The 21,362-nt window shown below is 39.3% G+C and overlaps 1 protein-coding gene and 1 pseudogene across 1 annotated transcript in view; one reads left to right on the plus strand and one right to left on the minus strand.

Annotated features, from left to right (window-relative positions):
- ZNF398 (zinc finger protein 398) overlaps nt 1–13,266 on the minus strand; it is a 36,967-nt gene extending 23,701 nt beyond the window's left edge. The window contains exon 1 of the mRNA XM_044679566.1: nt 12,555–13,266. Coding sequence (XP_044535501.1) covers nt 12,555–12,578 — 24 coding nt within the window. The 5' untranslated portion in view covers nt 12,579–13,266. The remainder of the gene's footprint in view (nt 1–12,554) is intronic.
- LOC123249878 lies at nt 13,245–15,563 on the plus strand (annotated as a pseudogene).
- The last annotated feature ends 5,799 nt before the right edge of the window (nt 15,564–21,362 follow it).

A 21,362-nucleotide genomic window follows, 5' to 3' on the forward strand; every position in this document is an offset into this window, starting at 1 on the left:
ATAAGACGTCTCAGGTATTGTGATCCTAATTCATGTTATAGGTGAAGAATTTGAGAATTAGAGACGTGGCCTGCCAAATTCAAATAAGTCAGGAATGAAAAACCGAGTCCTCTGAATTGTGTAATTAGAAAATCTTGAATCCTTGAACTACATTACCCAGAATCCTTTTCCCTTCATCCACATTGCATCTTTACATGTTGTTTATAAGTTTCCTGTAAGCCCTCCCTCTCACTTTCTTCCTATGTTAGCTCCCTTTTTACTCTAGCTTTTTATGTTTTTTACTTCAAGTTATTATTAATAAATCTTGTTAAATATAATACTTGGATAATGTATATTAATTTTTATGCTTACAACCATGAAGGGATAGAATTCTCAAAAAAAATTTTTTTAAGCCTTAGGAAAAATAAAAAAAATAGGGAGTAGATAAAATTTGCAAGCCATGTTTTCTTCCCCTGCTGCTGCTGTTTGTGCTCCTGCCCAGGCTGCCCTATCACTGCGGTGTGCTGGGACGTCTGAGAGCTGTTTGGAGTATGGAAGTGCCTTCTTGGTCCTGCGCAGAGAGTGACATATAAATCCTTTTATCCCCTCTTCCCTCCCAAAGTGGGTTTACAGCCTGTCCTAGCCATTTTTTCAGCAGGGGAACACAGTGTGGAATGGCAAAACCCATGCTATTCAGCCCCATCCCCCTTCTAGTATCTAAGCTAAATTTTTTTTTTTTTAAAACCCTTACCTTCCGTCTTGGAGTCAGTACTGTGTATTGGCTCCAAGGCAGAAGAGTGGTAAGGGTAGGCAATGGGGGTTAAGTGACTTGCCCAGGGTCACACAGCTAGGAAGTGTCTGAGGTCAGATTTGAACCTAGGGTCTCTAGGCCTGGCTCTCAATCCACTGAGCTACCCAGCTGCCCCCTCTATGCTAAATTCTTAAGCTGACCCTGGGCTCCTGGTTGAGAGTTGCAACTCAGGATTTTTCACAGGAAGGGGACTCTCCTGCTGTTTGTTTTTTTTTCTTTCCACCCTACAACCCAGCATAACAGGGAGGGCAGGTACCAAGTCTGTGGATGGGAAGCCAAATTTTTAATAAGCCTCTGATTTTCTTTGGTCCTTTTTTCTCCTGACCCAAAACACCAAGAGAAGCCAGTCCTTTATATTCAAATTCCCTACTGTATTCCCTCAAAATTTTGCCCTTAGGGAAGAGAGTACAGGAGAATAGCTTTTACAAGCCCCTTAGCAAACACCTGAAAGATTTTCTTTACTTTCCAGCCCGGGTCTTTTTGTTTTCCCTGTAAATAAAATCCATTCAGCTTTTTTTTTTTTTGAGGAATAATGTTGTTACAAAACATGCTTTGAAACTCTGAAAGAACAGTTTGAGTTGGTAGAGCTAACAAGTGCAGATTGGCTCTGCTTAATTCTTTTATTAACGGTTTTTATTTTCATTGGATATTTCCCATTTTATTTACTTCTCCTCAAGAATATGCAACAACAAGCTAGGCTGCTTGAATTATAGAACAAACTGAAATATTTTGACAAAGTTTGAAAATCTTAAATACTCTCAACATACAGAATGGAGATTCTGCCAAGTGCATGTATGAGGATCTCCAGAAGTGTGACCAAAGGAATGCAGATGGATGATAAATACTGGGGAGGGGAAGGAATCTTAAAGAGATCTGGAAGTTTATTGATGCTAACTTTTTGAGTTTTGTTTCCCCTCCATAATAGTGAAGAAGTCTATTGGAAATGGAGAAAAGGATTTTTTAATTCATTGCCTATATCTTGTCATGCTTATTGTATTTTCTTGATTGTTTGCTTTAAGGTTTAATTTTTTTAAGTTCATATATTAATCTAATCAATATCTTTCTGTACACTGAATCATTTTAAGCTACTATGGTTTACCTATTAGATATATTATGTTATATTATTTTTATTTGTACCCGTCCCCTATGACTATACTGGACAAAATATTATAGTACAAACCCTTTTCAGTGGCAAAACCATAACATGCCCTAATGTGTGCTGGTTTTGTCACTAGATCCATAGAGGTTACATGTTGCCTAAACAGCTTTTTGTGCCTTTTGGTCTTTGTTAATTGTCACATAGATGGTGGATGGACTCCATAAAAACTGGTTACAACCTGTATTCAACCTTTGGAGAATTTAATGAGCTAAATATCTCAATTGATTTTAAAGGGTCTTTAGAAATGATTTTTAGATATCTAGTAGATTCTGAATATATACATATATATATAAAGAATGTTGAACTAAAGATAGAGAACAAAATAGAAGTTCCTGCCACAAAAAAGTTTTATATAAAGTATGAAACCTAAGTAGCTTCTGCATGATATTTTAATTCTTCAGTTGAATCTACCTCCACCAGAAAGATCTAGATTCTTGGTGATGTTTTAGACCCCAAAAGGTTTTCATCAGCAGTAAAAAGGTTTGTGTTTTTTCTAGGTTCCTCTGCAAAATTTTGGAATGATGGCAGTAATAGATTTGGTTAAAAATATTTTTGTCAATGTTGAAAGATTTGCTAGATTTGTAGAACTTGTGACATGTATCCATGAGTTCATAGGTTTTTTAAATGTCATACAGCAAGTGGCTATATAAAAACTCATGTGAATCCTCTATGATAGCAGTTCACTATTGTCATTAACTGGGCTATTGGGAATTTTGGTATTTTCTTTGAATGTGCATTACCTGCTGTACTACTTATTTTATAAAGCTGTTACTTTGTGAAAATCATTTGCACTCATACTAAGAATCATGGCCAAGTTTACAAAGGAAATGGATCTCATTTTGGGGCGAGAAACCTTTATATTCTACCTCTTCCTGGATGACACAGTGTGTCACTGATTGTAAACTATATATTTTTTATTTTTAAAACATTTTTAATAGTTTTTCCTCGTATGTGCAATACAGTATTTGAGTTTTCCATTTTTCTCTCATTTTTTGCAGTATTAAAGTTTTTTTTTTAATTTTGCACTAGGGTGTAATGATTAAAAATGATAAAGGTTGATATTACTAGAGAAATTAATATTTTAATTAAAGCCATGTTGATAGAAATAATTAACCATGCGCCTGTAAAAAAATTCAAATTCCCGCCTCCGCTATTTTCTTCCATACCTTCCCTACTCCTCTCTGTCCCCCTGGGAGCCCGCTCAGGTAGCAAAAGAGGGCGTCTCAAGGACGCCCTCCAAATTTAAGCTGCCCTATACGTTGGTTCCAGTTCTCTCACGTTTAACCGGAATGTCACTGGATCACGGGGAATGTAGCCTCAAAGCCCCCCACCTGTCCACAGAAAGTTTGTAAGATACTTTTAAATGGCACCTCCCTGAATTCCAAACATACATTTCCCCCTGAGATCTGGCAAAAAAAGGGTTGGCCCTTTTTCTTCACTGGATCTGTAAACATAGTCAACTTCTAAATTTCAGGAATTTGGGGGATAAAAGAAATGGATAAAACTAGCCGCACTGACAAAAAGCCAATTTGGGGGCAGTTCCCTATTGGCATAAGAGTGTACATTCAAAACAAATGCATTCAACTCATTCAACTCCCCATAGTTCAAATCAACTGCACCCAAAGTTCGAATTTGATTTTTATGGTCCAGTGAAGGGTCTTCAGGCATCTTCATGGTGACTTCACCAAACAGATTCGTTGTCTGGATTCTGGGGAGATCAGAGCCCGCTCAGGTAGCAAAAGAGGGCATGTCAAGGCTGCCCTCCGAATTTAAGCTGCCCTATACTTTGGTTCCCGTTCTCTCACGTTTAACCAGAAACTCATTGGATCACGGAGAATGTAGTCTCAAAGTCCCCCACCTGTCCACAGGAAGTTTGTAAGACACTTTTTTTTTTTAAACCCTTGTACTTCGGTGTATTGTCTCATAGGTGGAAGATTGGTAAGGGAGGGCAATGGGGGTCAAGTGACTTGCCCAGGGTCACACAGCAGGGAAGTGGCTGAGGCCGGGTTTGAACCTAGGACCTCCTGTCTCTAGGCCTGACTCTCGCTCCACTGAGCTACCCAGCTGCCCCTGTAAGATACTTTTAAATGGCACCTCCCTGAATTCCAAACACACATGGGTAAGTTTAAAAATGTACATTAACCCTAATGTCAACACATACCCAAAAGCTTAAGACTATAGAAATAATGCCAGTTTTGTTTTTTTTTTTAAATTTTGCATTAGGGTAAGTTTAAAAATGTACATTAACCCTAATGTCAACACATACCCCAAAAGCTTGACTATAGAAATAATGCCAATGATTGTTTAAAAAAATTATGGGACTTTGCTTAGTGATTCTGTCTGATTCCAGGAGAAGGGAATACAAAAAGAATCACTGCACAGTGCCAAGGAAGCCCAAAGCTAACCTGCATAGTGCCTATCGAGCACAAGGTCAGAGACCAACCAATCCCAGTGGGATTGATTAAATTTTGAGCCAAGACAAGAAGACTTGAACTTGTTTGGGGTTCAAGGTTGTGGCTGTTTTGACATGTCAGAGGCAGGTCTTCCCTGAGCCACATTCTACCAAGCACCTTGCTTTGGCTGCCATCCTGGCTCCAGTATCCCTTAGAGAAAAGGTAAAAATCAGACCAGGAAATGCTATTTCCCATTTGCTGCTAAAATCTAGACCCTTTTCTTTCATAGTGTGGCAAACTTTCCGTAGCCCTGGCTTCTGACTGGGTAAGTGCATAATTACATAAATCACTTTAATTGGGCCCTGATTCAAGGACCTGTTATAGGTTTATTTTTTTCCTTTACTTAGATTTTCTTAGACATAAGACTTTGATATTTTATATTTCATCCACAAGTTATTTTTTCTCTTTTATTTGGATTTTTTGATGTTTTTTATTTCTTTTGCCAATTGATTTATATACCTCATAACTCAGCCATGCATCCCTGAATGATCCCTGTATTTGTCAATATCCTCCTCAGGGGGGGAATGTATATTTATCCTATAATGCAAAGTTTAAATTCTTTTGAGACTAATTTTAGGATAAGAAACTTGCTACCTCTCTGAAACCGGAAAGTGAGCTGTTTGGAGAAGGCACCATGAAGATGCCTGCAGAAACCACACATTGCACCAAAAGATCCAGAGTGAACTTTGCAATGTGCTAAATTGAACTGTGGGGGTGTTGAATACATTCCTTTTGAATGTACACTCTTAAGCCAAAGGGGACTGCCCCAAAATTGGCTTTTTGTCAATGTAGCAATCATTGGTTTTGTTCTTTTTCTCTTTTATTTTCCTTTTATCCCCAAATTATTGTAATTTCCCTTTAGAAACTGCAATACTGTATGTACCTTTAGTTAAAAAAATCTTTAGTTTTAAGTTGATTATGTTTAAAATGATCCCTTTGGGGAGACTGGTCTACCAAAAGGATCACAGGGAGAATGTGAAATTAGAAAATCTTGAACCCGTGAACTACATTACCCAGAATCCTAAGTTTGCTATAAGCCCGTCCTCTCACTCTCTTCTCTCACTACCTCAGCTAGGTTAGCTCCCTTTTTACTCTAGCTTTTTATTTTCTTTTACTTCAAGTATTATTAATAACTCTTGTTAAATATATTACTTGGAGATATTGTATATTAATTTTTAAGCTTATAGAGTCCAAACACAGCAAGCATTCTTTCAGGTCCTTGTCATTGTCATCAATCAATTGTCTTGGATTTTCTTCCACTTTTCTGCATAGCTTTGGCACCTGGTTCACAGGCCTTGCTTCCATCTCTTCTCTTGCCTCAACTCAGGAGACTTCAATGTTCTCACCAATGACCTTTTAACAGTTCTCTGAATTCCTTAAATCCTATCTTCTCCATCTTCCATCTATTCTATCACTGCCACACACAATGGAACAACCAACTTGACATATCACGACTGTCCCAAATTGCTAAACCTCCAAAATCTATAACCCTGAAATTTCCCTCTCTGACAATCACCATCTTTTTGTGTCTCCTACTCTTTTATTTCTCTCATATTTGTTCTTGTAAGACAGGTAGATGGCAAAGTAGACAGAGCACTGGGCCTAGAGTTAGTTAGACATGAGCTCAAATCCAGTCTTAGACACTTTCTAGGGGTGTAACTAGTTGTGTAAATTTTGTCTGCCTCAGTATAAAATGAGGATATTAATAATAGTGCCTACCTCTGTGAAGATCAAATGAGAGATGTGCAAAGGACTTAGAACACTACCTGGCACATAGTAGCCACTTAATAAGGCTTCTTTCCTGTATTCTCTTCCTTTCTCTGTTTCATGAGCTGCCAGTACTTGAAATTATGGTTGGTCATTGCAATGTTTAGCGTTATTAATAAGTCTTTTTTTGTCAGCTTTGCCAATCTGACGGTATGAAAGAGAAACTCAATTGTTTTAAATTCCATTTTTCTATTAGTGACAGTATTTTTTCGTATGGTTATTGATATCTTGGATTTCTTCCTTTGAAAATTTACTACTCATATCTTTTGACTATTTATCAATTGGGAAATACTAAGTTATGCTTTCAAGAAAGATAGAGAGACCCTATGAGGTAGCAGTAAGAAAAGTACACTCAAGGTGTATGGGTTGACAAATACAAAGGGAGACAGGAAATGTAGTATTGTGTGTGAAGAACAAAGTGAAGGCCAATAAGTCTGGATTGTAGAGTGAAAAGGGAGGAACAATCTCCCATGAGGATAGAAAGAGATTGGAATTAAATTGTTTTAGGGCTTTATAAGCTAACCACAGGCATTTATTCTAAAGTAAAGATTAATTAAATTAAATTAAATTAAATCTTTTTTGACAGTCTAGTGAAGCCCATGAACCCTTTTCAGAAGAATGGTTTTAAATGCATAAAATAAAATACTTAAAATTACAAAGGAAACCAAGTTAACAAAATATTTTTAAAAGGTCACGGATGTCCTATATGAACTAAAGCAGAGTGAAACATGCAGAGCCAAGAAAATAATACATATTACAATGATGTAAAAGGAACGAATTACAAAAAATAAAAATTAAAGTGAATGTTATAAAATTACAAAGAACACAGTTCGAAAGAAGAGATATGAGAAGACACTCCTTATCTCTTGTACAGGTGGAAGGTCTGCAAGTGTACACTGTACATATTTTCACACTTTTTCGATGTATTGATTCGATATACTGATTTTTTTCTTCATCTTTTTTTCCAAGCTATAAAGTGGTACAATGGATAAAGATCTAGGCTTAGAGTCAAGAAGACCTGAGATCAAATCCAACATCAGATACTGCTTAGCTGTGATCTCAGGCAAGTCACTTAAGCTCTGTTTGCTTTGGTTTTCCTATTCATAAAATGAGGATAACAGCACCTATTTCCCAAGTTTGCTGTGAGGATCAAATGAGATATCTGTTAAGCATTTAGCAAAGTATCTAGAACATAAATTAACTTCATGTTTGTTCCTTCCTCTTGCTTCTTTTGTCTCTAAAAAAATACTATCTGTTTTATGGGATTGTTCTTCAGAAGGGGAAGAAGGAAGGATACTGGATGAAACTATGTTCATATTAAAAAATTAATAAAGACTCATTAAAGACATATTTTTAAAAGTTCATGTGTCCTAGGTTAAGAATCCCTGTCTTATAGACAATAGGAAGTCTCTGTGGATGTACAGGGGAGTCACATGATTAAATATGCATTGAAGGAAAATTACTTTAGCAGTAGCCTGCAGAATGTACTAGAGGTAGAAATGACAAGATTTGGCACCTGAGTAGATATAGGGAGTAAGTGAGTGAGAAGATCTGAATGTCTACATTAAGAACTTGACACAATAGAAAGATGAAGATGCCTTCACCAGGAATGGCAAGGGTTGGAGAGGAAGGGGTAAAAATAACAAGATCACTTTTGCATATGAAACCATCTCTGGGACATCCTGAGAGTCCAGCAGAAAATCAGTGATGCAGGGCTGAAGCCCAGAGGAGAGATTTAGAGTTAGATACATATACCTGTGACTACTCTGCTCAGAGATGCTAGTTAAACCCATGTAAACTGGTTGAGGTTACTGAAAGAACAGAGAGGGCCTAGGACAGAATCTTAGGAAGCACTCACAGTTATTAGGTATGATATGAATGACGAATCAGCAAAGAAGATAGGTAAAAGGATAACCAGGGAAAAGTAATGTTAGGAAAGGAAAAAATGGTTAAGAATGAAATGCAGCAGATAGGCTGAGAAGGATGAGGACTAAGACCAAGAGATTTGACAATTAAGAGATCACTGGTAATATCCCAATTAGTTCTGGTTCTATGGTTAGGCATTTGAATAACGCCCTCTTATTTCTCCTTTTATCAAGTATTGCTCCCTTGGTGTTCTATCATTCCTAACTTGATAGATAATTCAATTCTGGCCAATTTAGCTACCTGTCTTTTCCATTCTTAATTCCTTAGAAGCTGAAAAATGCAGGAGAAAAATCAAAGAACTAAGCTGACTGAGCCCACTACAAATTTATCCTATGTAACTTCAATGTGTCAATCCTTTTATTTAGCTATTATTCATACTATCACATATTGTACAACGGCTGCTTTTCTCCTCCCTTCAAGCCTATAACATCATTCCTTCCTCATGCCCAGCAAATGATTTCTATTAGCTTCCTTCTAGTATTCTTTTACGTCTCTCAATGTTATCCTCTTCCATTCTTTTTCTATACTACAATCTCAGAGGAAAAGCAGGTCATACTCCTTTCCCTCCACTATCCCTCTAATTCCATTTCGTCCCGTTTCCTCTATTATCTTGTTTCATTAGTGATTTCTTGTTGCAAACATCACTGAGCCATTTCTTCTTGGCATACAAATAAGTTCTTGGCTTCCATAACTTAAAACAAATAAACAAAAAACCTTGACCTTGCAACTCCCACAAAGTAACATCCTAACTTTCTTTCCCCCTACACTTCAATGTCATTTTTATTCAAAGTTTGTCTCTACTGCCTTACTGCCTATTCATTTCTTAACTCCTTGCAATTTGACTTCTGCCCCTGACTAACCTACAGAAAGCGCTCTTCCCAAGGATACTAACAGTTTTTGTACCCCCAAATCCAATAAGCCTTTTTCTCTCCTCACTGACCTTTTGCAATATTTGACAGAGCTGAGCAACTCTTCCTATTTCATACTCTCTCTTCTCTTGGCTTCCATGATACTCTCCTGGTTCTTTCATCTCTCCTCAAACTCCAAGCTAGCTCATTTTCATCCTATCTCTTTAATACAAGTATTCTCTTCCTCGAGTTCTGTTCTGGTCCCTTTCTCATCCCTCTTTGCACTCTTTTTCTTGATACCATGTCTTCAGTTATCACATCTATGAAGAAATTTTATGCTTTGAATTTTCAGTACTATTGTCCAATTGACAGATTTATTTGTATAATAAGCTAGAGATTTTCCTGGATGGTCAACGAGCTTCACAGTTCCCATTCAATATCTCTCTCTGGCAAAATTGTATATTTACTTAGTGTGGTTCAGTTTGCCAGGCCAGCTATTAACCAGTAACTAGGAGATCCTTGGTCTTCAAGAAGTATGTGGTACTGCACATTTATGCAGATAACAAATGTGGGCCACTCTGATGATAGGGATATTCCTTCATTTGTGAGCTCTATAAGGGTGATTATTTCTTTTTGTCTTTATATTCCTATTTTCTACTAGTGCCTTGTATATATTAAGTGCTTAATAATTTGAAGAAATGAAGCAACTCACACATACTTTACCCCCATAAGATCCTGCCCCTATCTCCAAATAACTTGGTCTCTTCATCTGAATGTCCCATTGGTGCTTCAAACAATACATAAAACTGCTTGCCTTCCCCTATATTTCTATTGAGAGCATCACCACTGAACTCATCACTAAACTTGAAACCTCAGAATCATTTTTAAGCCTTCTCTTCTCTTTTACTCCCTGCATCTAATTGCCACGTTCTATCAATCCTATCTTGGCAGTATTTCTCTGTCCACTTTGGCTGTACCCATCCTCGTTCAATCTCTCATTTTCTAACATAGACTATAGCAGTTGTCCAAATTCATGCCTTGAGATTATACTTTTCCAAACTATCTTTCGCAACAGTCTATAAAACCTATCTAATACACTGCTTTGATTACATCATTTCACTACACAAAAATCCTTGGTATTCTCTTCTAATCTTCAAAACAAACTCCAGATCTTGGCAATCAAACCCTTCCACAATCTAGCTCCAACATATTTTCCCAGTCTTATCTATAATACCTCCCCCTTTATATACTTTACCTTCCCAGTCAAAATTGATGGTTTTCTCTATGCCTTTCTCATTTTGTTGTAATCCACCTTTGTACATCTGTTTATACTATCCCTTCATAATCCCTCCTTCCATAACTCCATTTATTAATGCCCTTTTCTTTTCCCTTAAGACCCAACTTAGATATCTCCTCTTTCACGAAAACTTCTCTGATTAATTTTTTTTCCTCCAATTTTTCATAGCACTTTACTCAGATCTCTTTTTGGCAGTAATGGCATTCTCCCTTATAACTCGGTGATTTCATTTCTTTACTATTGTTACCATTTCTTTACCATTCTAAGTTCCTAGCGAATGGAGTCGGTCTTTCTGTCTCTGTCTAGCAACTAATAACGCTTAGCTATCATCCCTTCAAGCTATAAATCTATGATCCCATAGAAGGCAATGACCCATTCAATTGTTACATTGCAGAACTCATAGAAGTACAGAAAACACTGGTAGACTATAACATTTCTACTGTGTTCATTATCTCTGATGTTTTGTTTGTTTGGCAATGTAGCCTCTGAAACAGACCAATGAATTCCCCTGAAGCATTTGCCCAATAACATTTGGCAAACCCCATCCTTTCCCAGGACAAGGAAGAAGAGTATCACACTAATTCTAGACATGGGACTGATATCTGCTGGATGGAGGTGGCTGGATGAACCTCAACTAAGAACCTGGATCCTCATCCTTATCTTGCTGCATGATATAGCAGAACAAGCTCTAGAACTCAAACTTTACCTCTGGACACTTATTAGCTATGTAACTGAGAGCTGTGAAACAGCATTAACCCTGGAGTCAGAGAATATGGATTAAAACATGCATCTGCCACCACCTATGTGACCCTATGTAAGTCACAAAACTTCCCTGGCCCTCAGTTTCCTCATTTGTAAAATGGGGAAGGAGTGAAGTTTGACTATATCTTCTCTACAGCCCTCTCTAGTTCTAATTTTATAATCTTACAATTATGGGTGAATCACTTGAAATCAGACTATTTTCACAGATGGGGATAATAATTTGTACCACTAACCTCTCACAGTCAACTAAAACCTCACTTTAACTGTTTGCTATAATAAAGCCTTTCTTCTACACCCTGGATCTCATCCCAGAGGGTCTGGTTCCCAAAGTAGAGGCCCTAGTTCTAAATTATCATTTACAATACATCTCTTCAATCTCCTAATTTTTACATAAGAACTATTATAAAGTTACCTCAGGACTAGAGGGATATCAAGAAATTCTTATATATTTAAAAGGAGTTAGTTAATATTAATAACTAATATTTGTAAAGCACTTACTATGTGCCAGCTGTTTTGCAAATATTATCTCACTTGATTCTCACAACAACTTTGGGAGGTAGGTGCTATTATTATCCTCATTTTATAAGGAAAAGGAGACAAATAGAGGGGAAGTGCCCTGTCCAGGGTCACATAGCTTGCTGTGTCTGAGGCTAAATTTGAATTAAAATATTCCTAATTCCAAGTTAGAGTTCTATCCACTGTGCCACCTGCCTGTGCTCATTTAATAAATATTTATTAAGCGCTTACTATGACCAGCTAAGAGTTTCGGATAAAAAAAAAAAAGGCAAAAAATAGCCCTTGCTCTCAAAGAGCTCAGTCTAATGAGTCTGAGTTAGTTCTACATGCCCAAGGAGACCATTTATGAGAGAAGCTAAACTTCTTTCCATCCTTCACAGTGTTCTGGAAGATTGTAGGTTTTGGTCTTAAGACACCCTCCTTTCCTCTCTTTTCCCCTCCTTTCCTCTTTTCTTCCTTACCCTCTCTCTCTCTCTCTCTCTCTCTCCCTTCTTTCTCTCCCTTTCCTCCTCCTCCTTCCTTCTGCTCTCTCTCTTTTCTTCCTATACTTCTCTCCTTCCCTATCTCCCTTCCTCCCCCTCTTTCTTTCCTTCTCCTCTGTCTCTCTTCCCTTTCCCTCCCTCCTTCCCCATCCCTCTCTCCTTCCCTGTCTTTTTTCCTGCCCAATGAAAAAAGATTCTCCAGTTACACCTTGAGGCTGCAGAGGGACTGTGGGTGGATGACAGCGGGACAAACAAGACATCCTCCTAAAGCTAGCCAGATTCATGGGGCCTCCCTGGCGTAGGACCATAACGCCAGGTGGAGCAAGCATTCTTTCACGTCCTCCCTCTCCTCCATCTGACAAAACCCTGGGCTGTGGCTGTTCCGATCCCTGCGGCGCCCTTAGGACCAAGCGGGAGGGCAAAATAGAAGGGGTGGGGCTCCTGCTGTCAGTAGTTAGGGCCTAACTTTGCTCCGGAGGCAGGTCCTCCATCCTCTCCCCTGGGGGGCCGCCCGCCCCGCTCCCTGGCTGGGCCCGCACAGGGGCATCGCTCACCGGAGCAGGCGCCGCCTCAGCCATGGCCTTCGGTCTCGTGCCCTGGCCCCGAGGAGACTGAGGCGCGGGCGAGCGGGCTCCGGAGTGTCCGGATCTTCTCCTTCCCCTATTCCTCCTTCCTTCTCTCGCTTCGCTCCCGGCACCTGCTGGGAGTCTCTACGGCCGGCTCGGCCCGAGCTCCGGGGCCTGCGTTAGGGAGGTCAGCCGAGGAAGGGCGCGGGGCCAGGGACCCGAGGGCCGCTAAGAGCTCCGGAGGCCCGGCCCCGAGCTGCGCAGCTTCCGCCTCCGCAGCCGCTGCGACCTGGTCCCAAACCTAGCCAAGCTCGGCTCAAGGTCCCGGCTCCTCCGCAGCTGCCCAGCTGTTGCTTTGTGGACACGGAGTGCACTCTGGGAACAGGCTCCTTCCAAGACACTCGGGCTGGCGGCCTCCCCGCAGGTCCGGCCCCCACAGCGCCTTCTGCCGGCAGTAAGAGCAAACAGCAGCCGCGCCGCCTCCTAGCTACATGGGAAGCCTCCAAACAGAGACTGCGCTGCGGCAGGGGCGCCACAGGTGCGTACCCAGAGAGCGTTTACCTCGGGGCCCATTTAAAATCTCGAACCACTGCCGCAGCGGAGAGAACGGGGAGGCAGCCACCCAGGAAGCGGCACTCATCCCCTCCTCTCCCCTGCCGAAGGACGGACTTGGGTGACATGCCAGTGGGAAGGGAGAGGTGCAGGGCTGGGCGGGTATGAGGGAGGGGGTTTGAGGGGGGGGCCCCAAGAAATCATCCCGGGAGATTAGCAAAGCCTGGGTCCCGGGTCAGCCCACCAACCTGCAAGTCTAATCCAGGGCAAGCAGGCACCCAGCACTGAGTGTGTCACACACTAAATGATACTGGGCTTGCATAAATGTCTATAGACATAAACACAATAAATGCTATTGTTTGTATACATGTGTGTACAACATGCGCACGTGCACAAAAAAATGCTACTGTAAATACACACAATATATGCTGTTTCTAGTATAAATGTGGGTATATACATACAATAAATGCTAGTGTGTCCGTATAAACATAATTGTATGGGATATATAGACACAAATGCTAGTGTCTTTGTCAGTATACATATATACACAATAAATGCTAGACGGACTATATAGATTTATACACAAATATTTACATATCTATGTATGGGCATATGTTTATGATTATTTGTTCATTTTTTAATCTTAGCATACATATTTAAGGTAGAAAAACAAGCCCTGGTTTCAAGGCTTGCAGGCAACCAGGACAAGCAAAAAGCAGACTATGTGCAAAAAAGAATTGGGGGTAGTCTCAGAAGGAAAGCCCTAAGATTAAGGAAGACTGGGCAATATTTTATTTTTATTTATTCTTCACTGGGTCTCTATTTCAATGTTTGCAGAAACTAGGGTCACTGCCCAGAAGTCCATTACATCTTTAATCTCAGAATATCTATTCTAGCAAGCCTGGTTAGGAATCCTAGGAAGGAGTAAGTAAGGTCGGGGCTCTTCAAAAAGGTGAAGTACTGTCTTGAACCAGAGAACCCCACAAAATCATGCAAATCAAAGGGTTCAAATCTCTGAGTCCACTTCAAGAACACCCATGAAACAGCCCAAGCTATCAAGGACCTGCATATCTGAAAAATCTACCAAGCATTTGAAAAATGTCACATTGAAATAAGTTTGTTTCTTTTGTTGACTGGAAAAAAACACAGAACTATTAAATAGTCATAAAAACACTCTTTAATTAAGGAAAAGGGTTACAGTGCTGAGTTAGGCCTCCACACAGAGTTCAAGGATTGAACTCTGGTTGTTCTGGTCACTGACCCCAGGGAGAGCAAATTACGCTTGACAACTCCAAGGAACAAAAGAATTTGGGGAACCTATATACTATTTGGGGGACCCAGGGGTAGGGAAAGATGATTGACATTACCATAGCTACAAGGAAATGGGAGTGTTCAAATTATGCTGACAAAATAGTCAAACTTGGGAAAGGAATCATAGCCAGAGACTAGGGTGTAAAGGAATGGACTACCTACAAAGGATACTAAAATGGTGGTCTAGACCAGGTGAGGGTCTTTCCTGGGAAAAGGTCTCTGAAACAACCGGGAAGACTACTTAAGACAAAATGGGCATTTAGCATATGCTAATCCCACTTAACTGGGATTGTCATTTAACTTAGGGTCCATTATTCAGTCTGAAACTGCTATTCAGAGATTCTCTTCAGGGAAGATTCTCCCAGGAACAGGGAACAAGTACAAGCTTTGGGATCTCCAAATTACCAGCTAGTCCTAAAATTTGGGGTTCATCAGATCTTACTAGGCTACAAGTTTGGGATTTTTAGATTCCATGTTGACACTTTCCGTAGCTATAATGGTGAAGTTGGCAAGTATGCTCAGGCTAAGCAGTGGGGTTGGACACAGGGTCATTGGGCCCAAGAGTTCTGAATTTTTATTGCATATGCTTAAAAATGCAGTAAATAGAGTAATGCAGTACTTAAGGGTTTAGGGTTTAGATGTGTATTCTCTTGTCATTGAACATACCCAGATTAACAAGGCTCCCAAAATTCAAAGTTATACTTATAGGACTCATGGTCCTTAATCAGTCCATACATGACTTCTCCTAGCCAGAGTGAAATGATACTTACTGAAAAGGAACACATTGTGCCTATAGAAGAGGAAATTGCTCAAAAGAAAGATCCTAAACAAAACTGAAGAAACAGAAGATTTTGGCATGGGAGTAAATGTGACATTATTGAGCAAGTAAAATGAGAAATAAAAAGTAATATCTGGGTTCTTAAAGGCAGGAGAGAAGGAAATAAGTGTTCCTGTGGCACCTGAGGGCAAACTGATAATCAAAAAAGCTGGTAAGGGAAGGTAGCAATCAGGCAAAAGGTGTTTAAAGTAACAGATTGTACTCAAGACTACAGATATTATTGGCATGGCATGGGAGATGGCATGGACATTGTACCCCTTAACTCAGGCAAACTGTAAACAGGGAAATTCTCTTGCTCCTTTCAGTCCTTATGTCCCAACCCAAGAACATCTGATAGCTATTATAAGACCCTGAGATTACTGTCCTCCTTGGATTGTCATCCTTTAGGTTGAGATAGACTAAGAAGAGATACAACTCCAGGCTACACCTTGATACCATCTGGCTGTATTTTAGGCATCCATCTGTTCCCCAAACAATGAGGGTCTCCAGGCAGACCCCATACCCCACCTAATACCTAAGCACTCTAGAGTCATGTACATACTGTGGCATAATATCAAGTACTCACTGTTTTAAAGGATATAAAAACCCCTGAACCAAGGCATTCGGGGAGCAACCCCAGGGTTGTTCCACTCATGCTGTCCTGTTAGCCATTAATCCTATTTTACTAATAATCTCTCTTTTTTCTTTTAAGCTAAGTTTCAGAGTCTTGCATTCTTGCAAAAGGTATCCTTCCCGAAACTAGGGGTTCACCATTGTGAACATTATCATTACGTTATCAATTAGCAAGTAATTTATCAAATATTTAACACATAATGGACTTAACTTCAAGCCAGTAGGTAAAATGAAGTAAAAGACAAGGTTCCCTGCCCTCAAGAAATTTCCCAAGGAAGCTGAAATAAAACAAATATTAGCAATACAAGTTAATCAACAGCTCAAAAGAAGTCCTAATTGTCAAATGTATGATTCTGTTGTAAAGGCTACAGAAATTTCAAGGAAGATTAGATCTAGATGGTCTGGAAAGGAGCCAAGTTAAAAGAAGGGGCAAGAGATTAATCAAAGGAGGTGGTGAGCCCCAGAACTCAGTATAAGCAAAAAGTTTCGAGAAAGCAGATTTGCAAGGGTTAGGGGAGAGAAAATGGAACAGCAGTTCAGTTTGAAGAATTTCTGTAAGGTTAATCTTACTGAAGATGAGGCTGGAAATGAAGGTCTTGAATGTATAAGCTTGGTCTCATCATGTAAGCAGTAGGAATCATTGAAAGTTAACCCTAACATGATCAAAGCAATATTGTAAGAATACAAATCTGATGACAGCGTACAGGATGGATTGTTGATGAAAAAACAGAGACGGGGATTTACTAGGTGATTACAGAATTTCAAGGGTGAAGGACTTGTAGTAGAATGGTGGCAGAGGAAATAAAGAGATATTTTGTTGGGTCTCTGGTTAAAATCTGATTCTTCCTTTAATGAATGGGACTTGATCCTGTCCTGGTGGAATTTTAAATCATCCTGGAAAGGCAATATAATTAAATAAGTAATGGTGCAAGACCGTGTCTGATTCTGTGACAAATGAGAGATCCAGCCTGGAGGAGTTCAAAGAGGAGGGAGGCTAGTCAGGGAAAGTTTCCCAGAGGAAAGACTTGAGCTAAGCCATGAAGGATGGATAACACTGGGATAAATGGAAAGTAGAAATTCTAGGAAGAAAAAAAAACGTTAGAAATAAGCTTGGCTTGTTCAGGGCACTATAAGGTCAAACCAAACTCAGGAGAAGTGGTTTTCATATTCATATGTAGGCAGAGGCCAAATAGGGAACTTTAAAAAGCCTAGTAATAATAATAATAATAATAATAGTAAGTGCTATTATGATCTTAATTTTACAGAAACTGAGACAAAAAGAAGTGACTTGTCCAGTGTTTCATAGCTATTAAATATATGAGGATGGATTGAACTTAGTTTTTTCCTAATTCTAGGCCAGAGCTCTCTCCACTGTACCACCTAGCTACCCAGTACAGAGATATAAGAAAAATTCCCCTAAATAAGAAACATAATCAATAAGAATACCTTACCTTTTTGCATTGTTTTATACTTCAAAGAACTTCCATATACTGAGAGGTTGATTAGAACAGGTCTTTTGACATGGTAACTATGGACTTCAAAATTTGCCTCTGCTTATCCAGAGTTCTTGGGTATAGTTTTTTTGTTTGATTGGTTTTTTCCCAAACCCTTATCTTCTGTCTTAAAATCAATACTAAGTATCATTTCCAAGGCAGAACAGCAGTAAGAGGTAAAACAATTGGGATTAAGTGATTTGCCCAAGGTCCCAGCTAGCAAGTGTCTGAATGCAGATTTGAACCTCTAGTTCCTAAGGAGTCTGAACTTTCCCCAATTACACAAGTATGCTTTTTAGATTCAGAGATATTTTGTTGTTAACACAATAAAAGGATAATAATAACATCAGCATCTGAAACAAGAACTGAGTTTGAACACAGCAATTGGGACCACACTCTGGAGTAGCTAGAGAGTGAACACATATAATTGCTACCCATTCACTGAGTTCTAGGACATCTGTGTGATTAGGTATATTTCTTTAAAAACCTGGCACCATAGCACTCTGCATATGATCCCTGTGGAGGAATTTGAACTTTGTCACATATTTGATAGCCTGGGAACACAAGAAATTGGCCACTGTATCAACTGGGCCAGGTAGCAGAAAAACCCAAGCAAGCCCTGTAAGATTTGTCCAAAGGTTTTAAAAAATCTAAACATAATTATTCCCAATCAATGAACAAGTATCTGCATATTTACTACAGTTCATATTTTTGCAGCCTTCAACCCTGTGAGAAAGTAGGTGGTATAAATATTAGTATAGTCACTGCCATTATCCTTAGCCAGTTTCTTTTACAGGAATAGATGACCTTAGACTAAATCCTTTTAAAGGAATTTTCAGAGAAAAGCAAGGACATCTCAGTATATTCTCTGCATAATTGTAGCTCTGGCTGTTCTCCCCATGCTCCTCCACTGCTGACAGGAAGACTCTTGGACAATGGTAATGCAGGTGTTGTTGAATTATTATTAAACTCATCATGGAGAAACTTTTCATATTTGGAGCACCAGAAATGCAAAAAAATCTCTCCATGTTATTTACAAAATGAGAGGACAACACTGTGACCACTGCAGCTGTAAGAATCCATTTCCTTCAAAATCTTCTTATGAGAAATGTAACTTCCACCACTAAAGAAAACCAAAAATAAACACAGAATCAAGATCTCCTTCATTTGGACAGTCATAAGATCAAGCACTGTTAGCCTTTTTTTGTGTCATGGACACTTTTGGAGTCTGGTAAAACCTATGGACCCCTTTTCTCAGAAACATGTTTATAGATGCCTAAAATAAAATACATGTGATTATAAAGGAAAACAATTATACTGAAATAAAGATGCAATTTCCTCCACACCCCCATTAAGTTGACAAACTTCAGGCTAAGAACTGTTGTATTAGATATAAGATCAGGCCCAATAACAATAGTCACAGTAGGTCATGGTCTCAAACATCCAGTAATGCCAACCCCATACTTAGGATCTCACAAATGTGGGGTAGGGGGTAAATTGGGGCAATGGAAGGAGGCAAATAGTAGTAGAAGCTGAAATGAACTGCTTAAGGAACAATGCCTATATTCCTTTTATATTTTCTCCAGGCCAAATGAAAAACACAGACACTAAGTAGAGGCCTGAGTAATGTGATTTCACCATTTAACCCAAGAAAATGTCTAATGGAAGTGAAAATGGAAGGGGTTTGGGATTTAGCAAGTTTTTTCATGAACAGAGGGGATACCTAAAGAACTTTGCTTTCTATTCTTTTGGATACTGAGTCTCCCTATCTCACCTAGGCTAGCAGTACAGCAGCCACTGATGGGCCTGAACTCACTGCTAATGGAAACAATGACCTATTTTATTTCTAACTCGAGCCAGTGTCCCCCTGTCTGGGGCTCACCATATTGGTTTCACTTAGTATAGACACTTGATCCACTTTATCCCTACTTGTATCTCAAAACTTCTGAACATAAGTGATACATCCACCTGCATCAGCCTCCCCATAAGCCAGAACAACAGACTATACCACACCTGGCCTCTACTTTATATATTCATTTCCCACCAGGCTGCATGCTTCTGGACTTTATCAATGTTCTCCAGAATCTTATCATCCTGCAAGACTATTCCAACTCTGGAACTCAGACTACCTCAGTACCTCCTTCCCCAGAGGCTCCCTTTCATTGGAGGTTGGAGAATAGACAGTGCTGAGCTCCTCCCAGATTCTCCATTTATGAGGATCCAGGACATCGACCAGCTCATCATTTCCCACTGGGCTGCCCTCTCCTGGATTTCATCATACCTGTAGTGCCAGATACTCTCTAACTACTTCTCCCTTCTCAGCTTCTTTTTATGTGTTGTCTTCTCTCAGTGGGCAGCTAGACAGTTCAGTGGAATTACACATAAAGCCCAAACGTTAAATGATTTGTTCAAGACCACAATGGTTACAAGAAGCAAACTTGATCTGCTGATCTGGATCCTCTAATTCCAAGGCCAGGACTCTTTTGGCTAAAATTTCAAGCAGGCTGAACTCCCTATTTAACCCGTTCACAACTTTCTAGTGATAATTCTTGCATTATGCAGAGTATATTAATAGATACCATAGAAGTATCCTTATTTACAGACAGGAAAAATGAGGCCCTAAGAAGAAAAAAGCCAATTATTCCCAGTGAGTTTATGAATGAATTGGAAATACAGGTGTTTTAGACTCTTTCCATTCCTCCTGTTTGTCAGCCACCCCAATGTTCCTTAAATAACAAGGCTATGCCCATAATAGCAGCTAATACTTATACTGCATCTTAAAAGTTTACGAAACACTTCATAGTATTGCTTTGATCTTCATAATAAAATTATTGTCATTTTATAGGTACAGAAACTGAATGTTAGATGATTACATAGCTAAAATGCAAGTTCTATATTCACCTCATAACCTTAAGGAATAGGTCTATGTTTTGTGGTCATAATCCTATCTTACTTACCCCCAAAGGACTCCAAATTACATTGTTCATCAGTACCAGAGATGTTTCTGTTTTTATTGAGTTTTCTTTATCACTAAGTTAGTCCTTCCCTTCATTCATTCTTGGAAATCAAGAACTGATTTAGAATCTACACAAAGAAGCCACAAAGAAGTTGTTTTAGTTTTTTCAATATTATGTCTGAAAAGCTTGTTCGAAAGTTAAATTGTTGTTCCTTGTATGGAAAAGTGTTAGCTGAAATAACCTTGAGAATCATCTGATTCAGGATCACTCATTTTATAGATAAGGGAATTGAGGATTGGAAAAATTACAACCATGCCCAAGATCACCCATCTAGTTAATAATAGAACTAGTACCCAGGTCTTTTGAGTACTCATGTCCTTCCCTTATACAAGAGTCTCTCATGTGAAGAGATACTGAAAAATGGAGTCTTGGGAAGTCATGAATGAATATATAATTTTACTTTCCAGTGTGATGATTCCCAAATTATTTTAGATTTTAAAGTTTATTATTTGATTTCATCAAATTTACCTCTATACTACAAATACCACGTGGCACATAATATGCATTTATGAAGTAAATTAAGTTTTGTTTTGTATAATTTTTAGTGAGTTAAGTAACACTCCTTTGAAATTATACCCTAGAGCAGTGATAGAGAACCTTTTAAAGATCAAATGCCCAAACTGCAACCCTCACATTGCATGTGAGCCATTCCCTTACCCCAGACAGAAGAGGGAGGAAATGCTCCCATTGGGCTGCGGGGCAGAGGGATGGGTGATATGAGAAATGTCCTCCGGTGCGGTGGAGAGAGGGAAGGAAGCAGCCCCCTCTGGCATGCATGTTACAGGTTCGACAACATGGCCCTATAGTATCAGAAAATCAAAGCTAAGAATAGATGCCAAGCTCTAAGTCTACGTTTCAAAAGTTAGTATTTTTCCCCTTAAATAATCGATCACCTCAGATTTTCTCAAATCCACCTCAACAAACCATTTCCCTTCCCAACAACCCCATTTCTGTCAGCTTCATTATAGCTCTT

This window comes from Gracilinanus agilis, chromosome 5, assembly GCF_016433145.1.
Source record: "Gracilinanus agilis isolate LMUSP501 chromosome 5, AgileGrace, whole genome shotgun sequence".
Taxonomy (NCBI): domain Eukaryota; kingdom Metazoa; phylum Chordata; class Mammalia; order Didelphimorphia; family Didelphidae; genus Gracilinanus; species Gracilinanus agilis.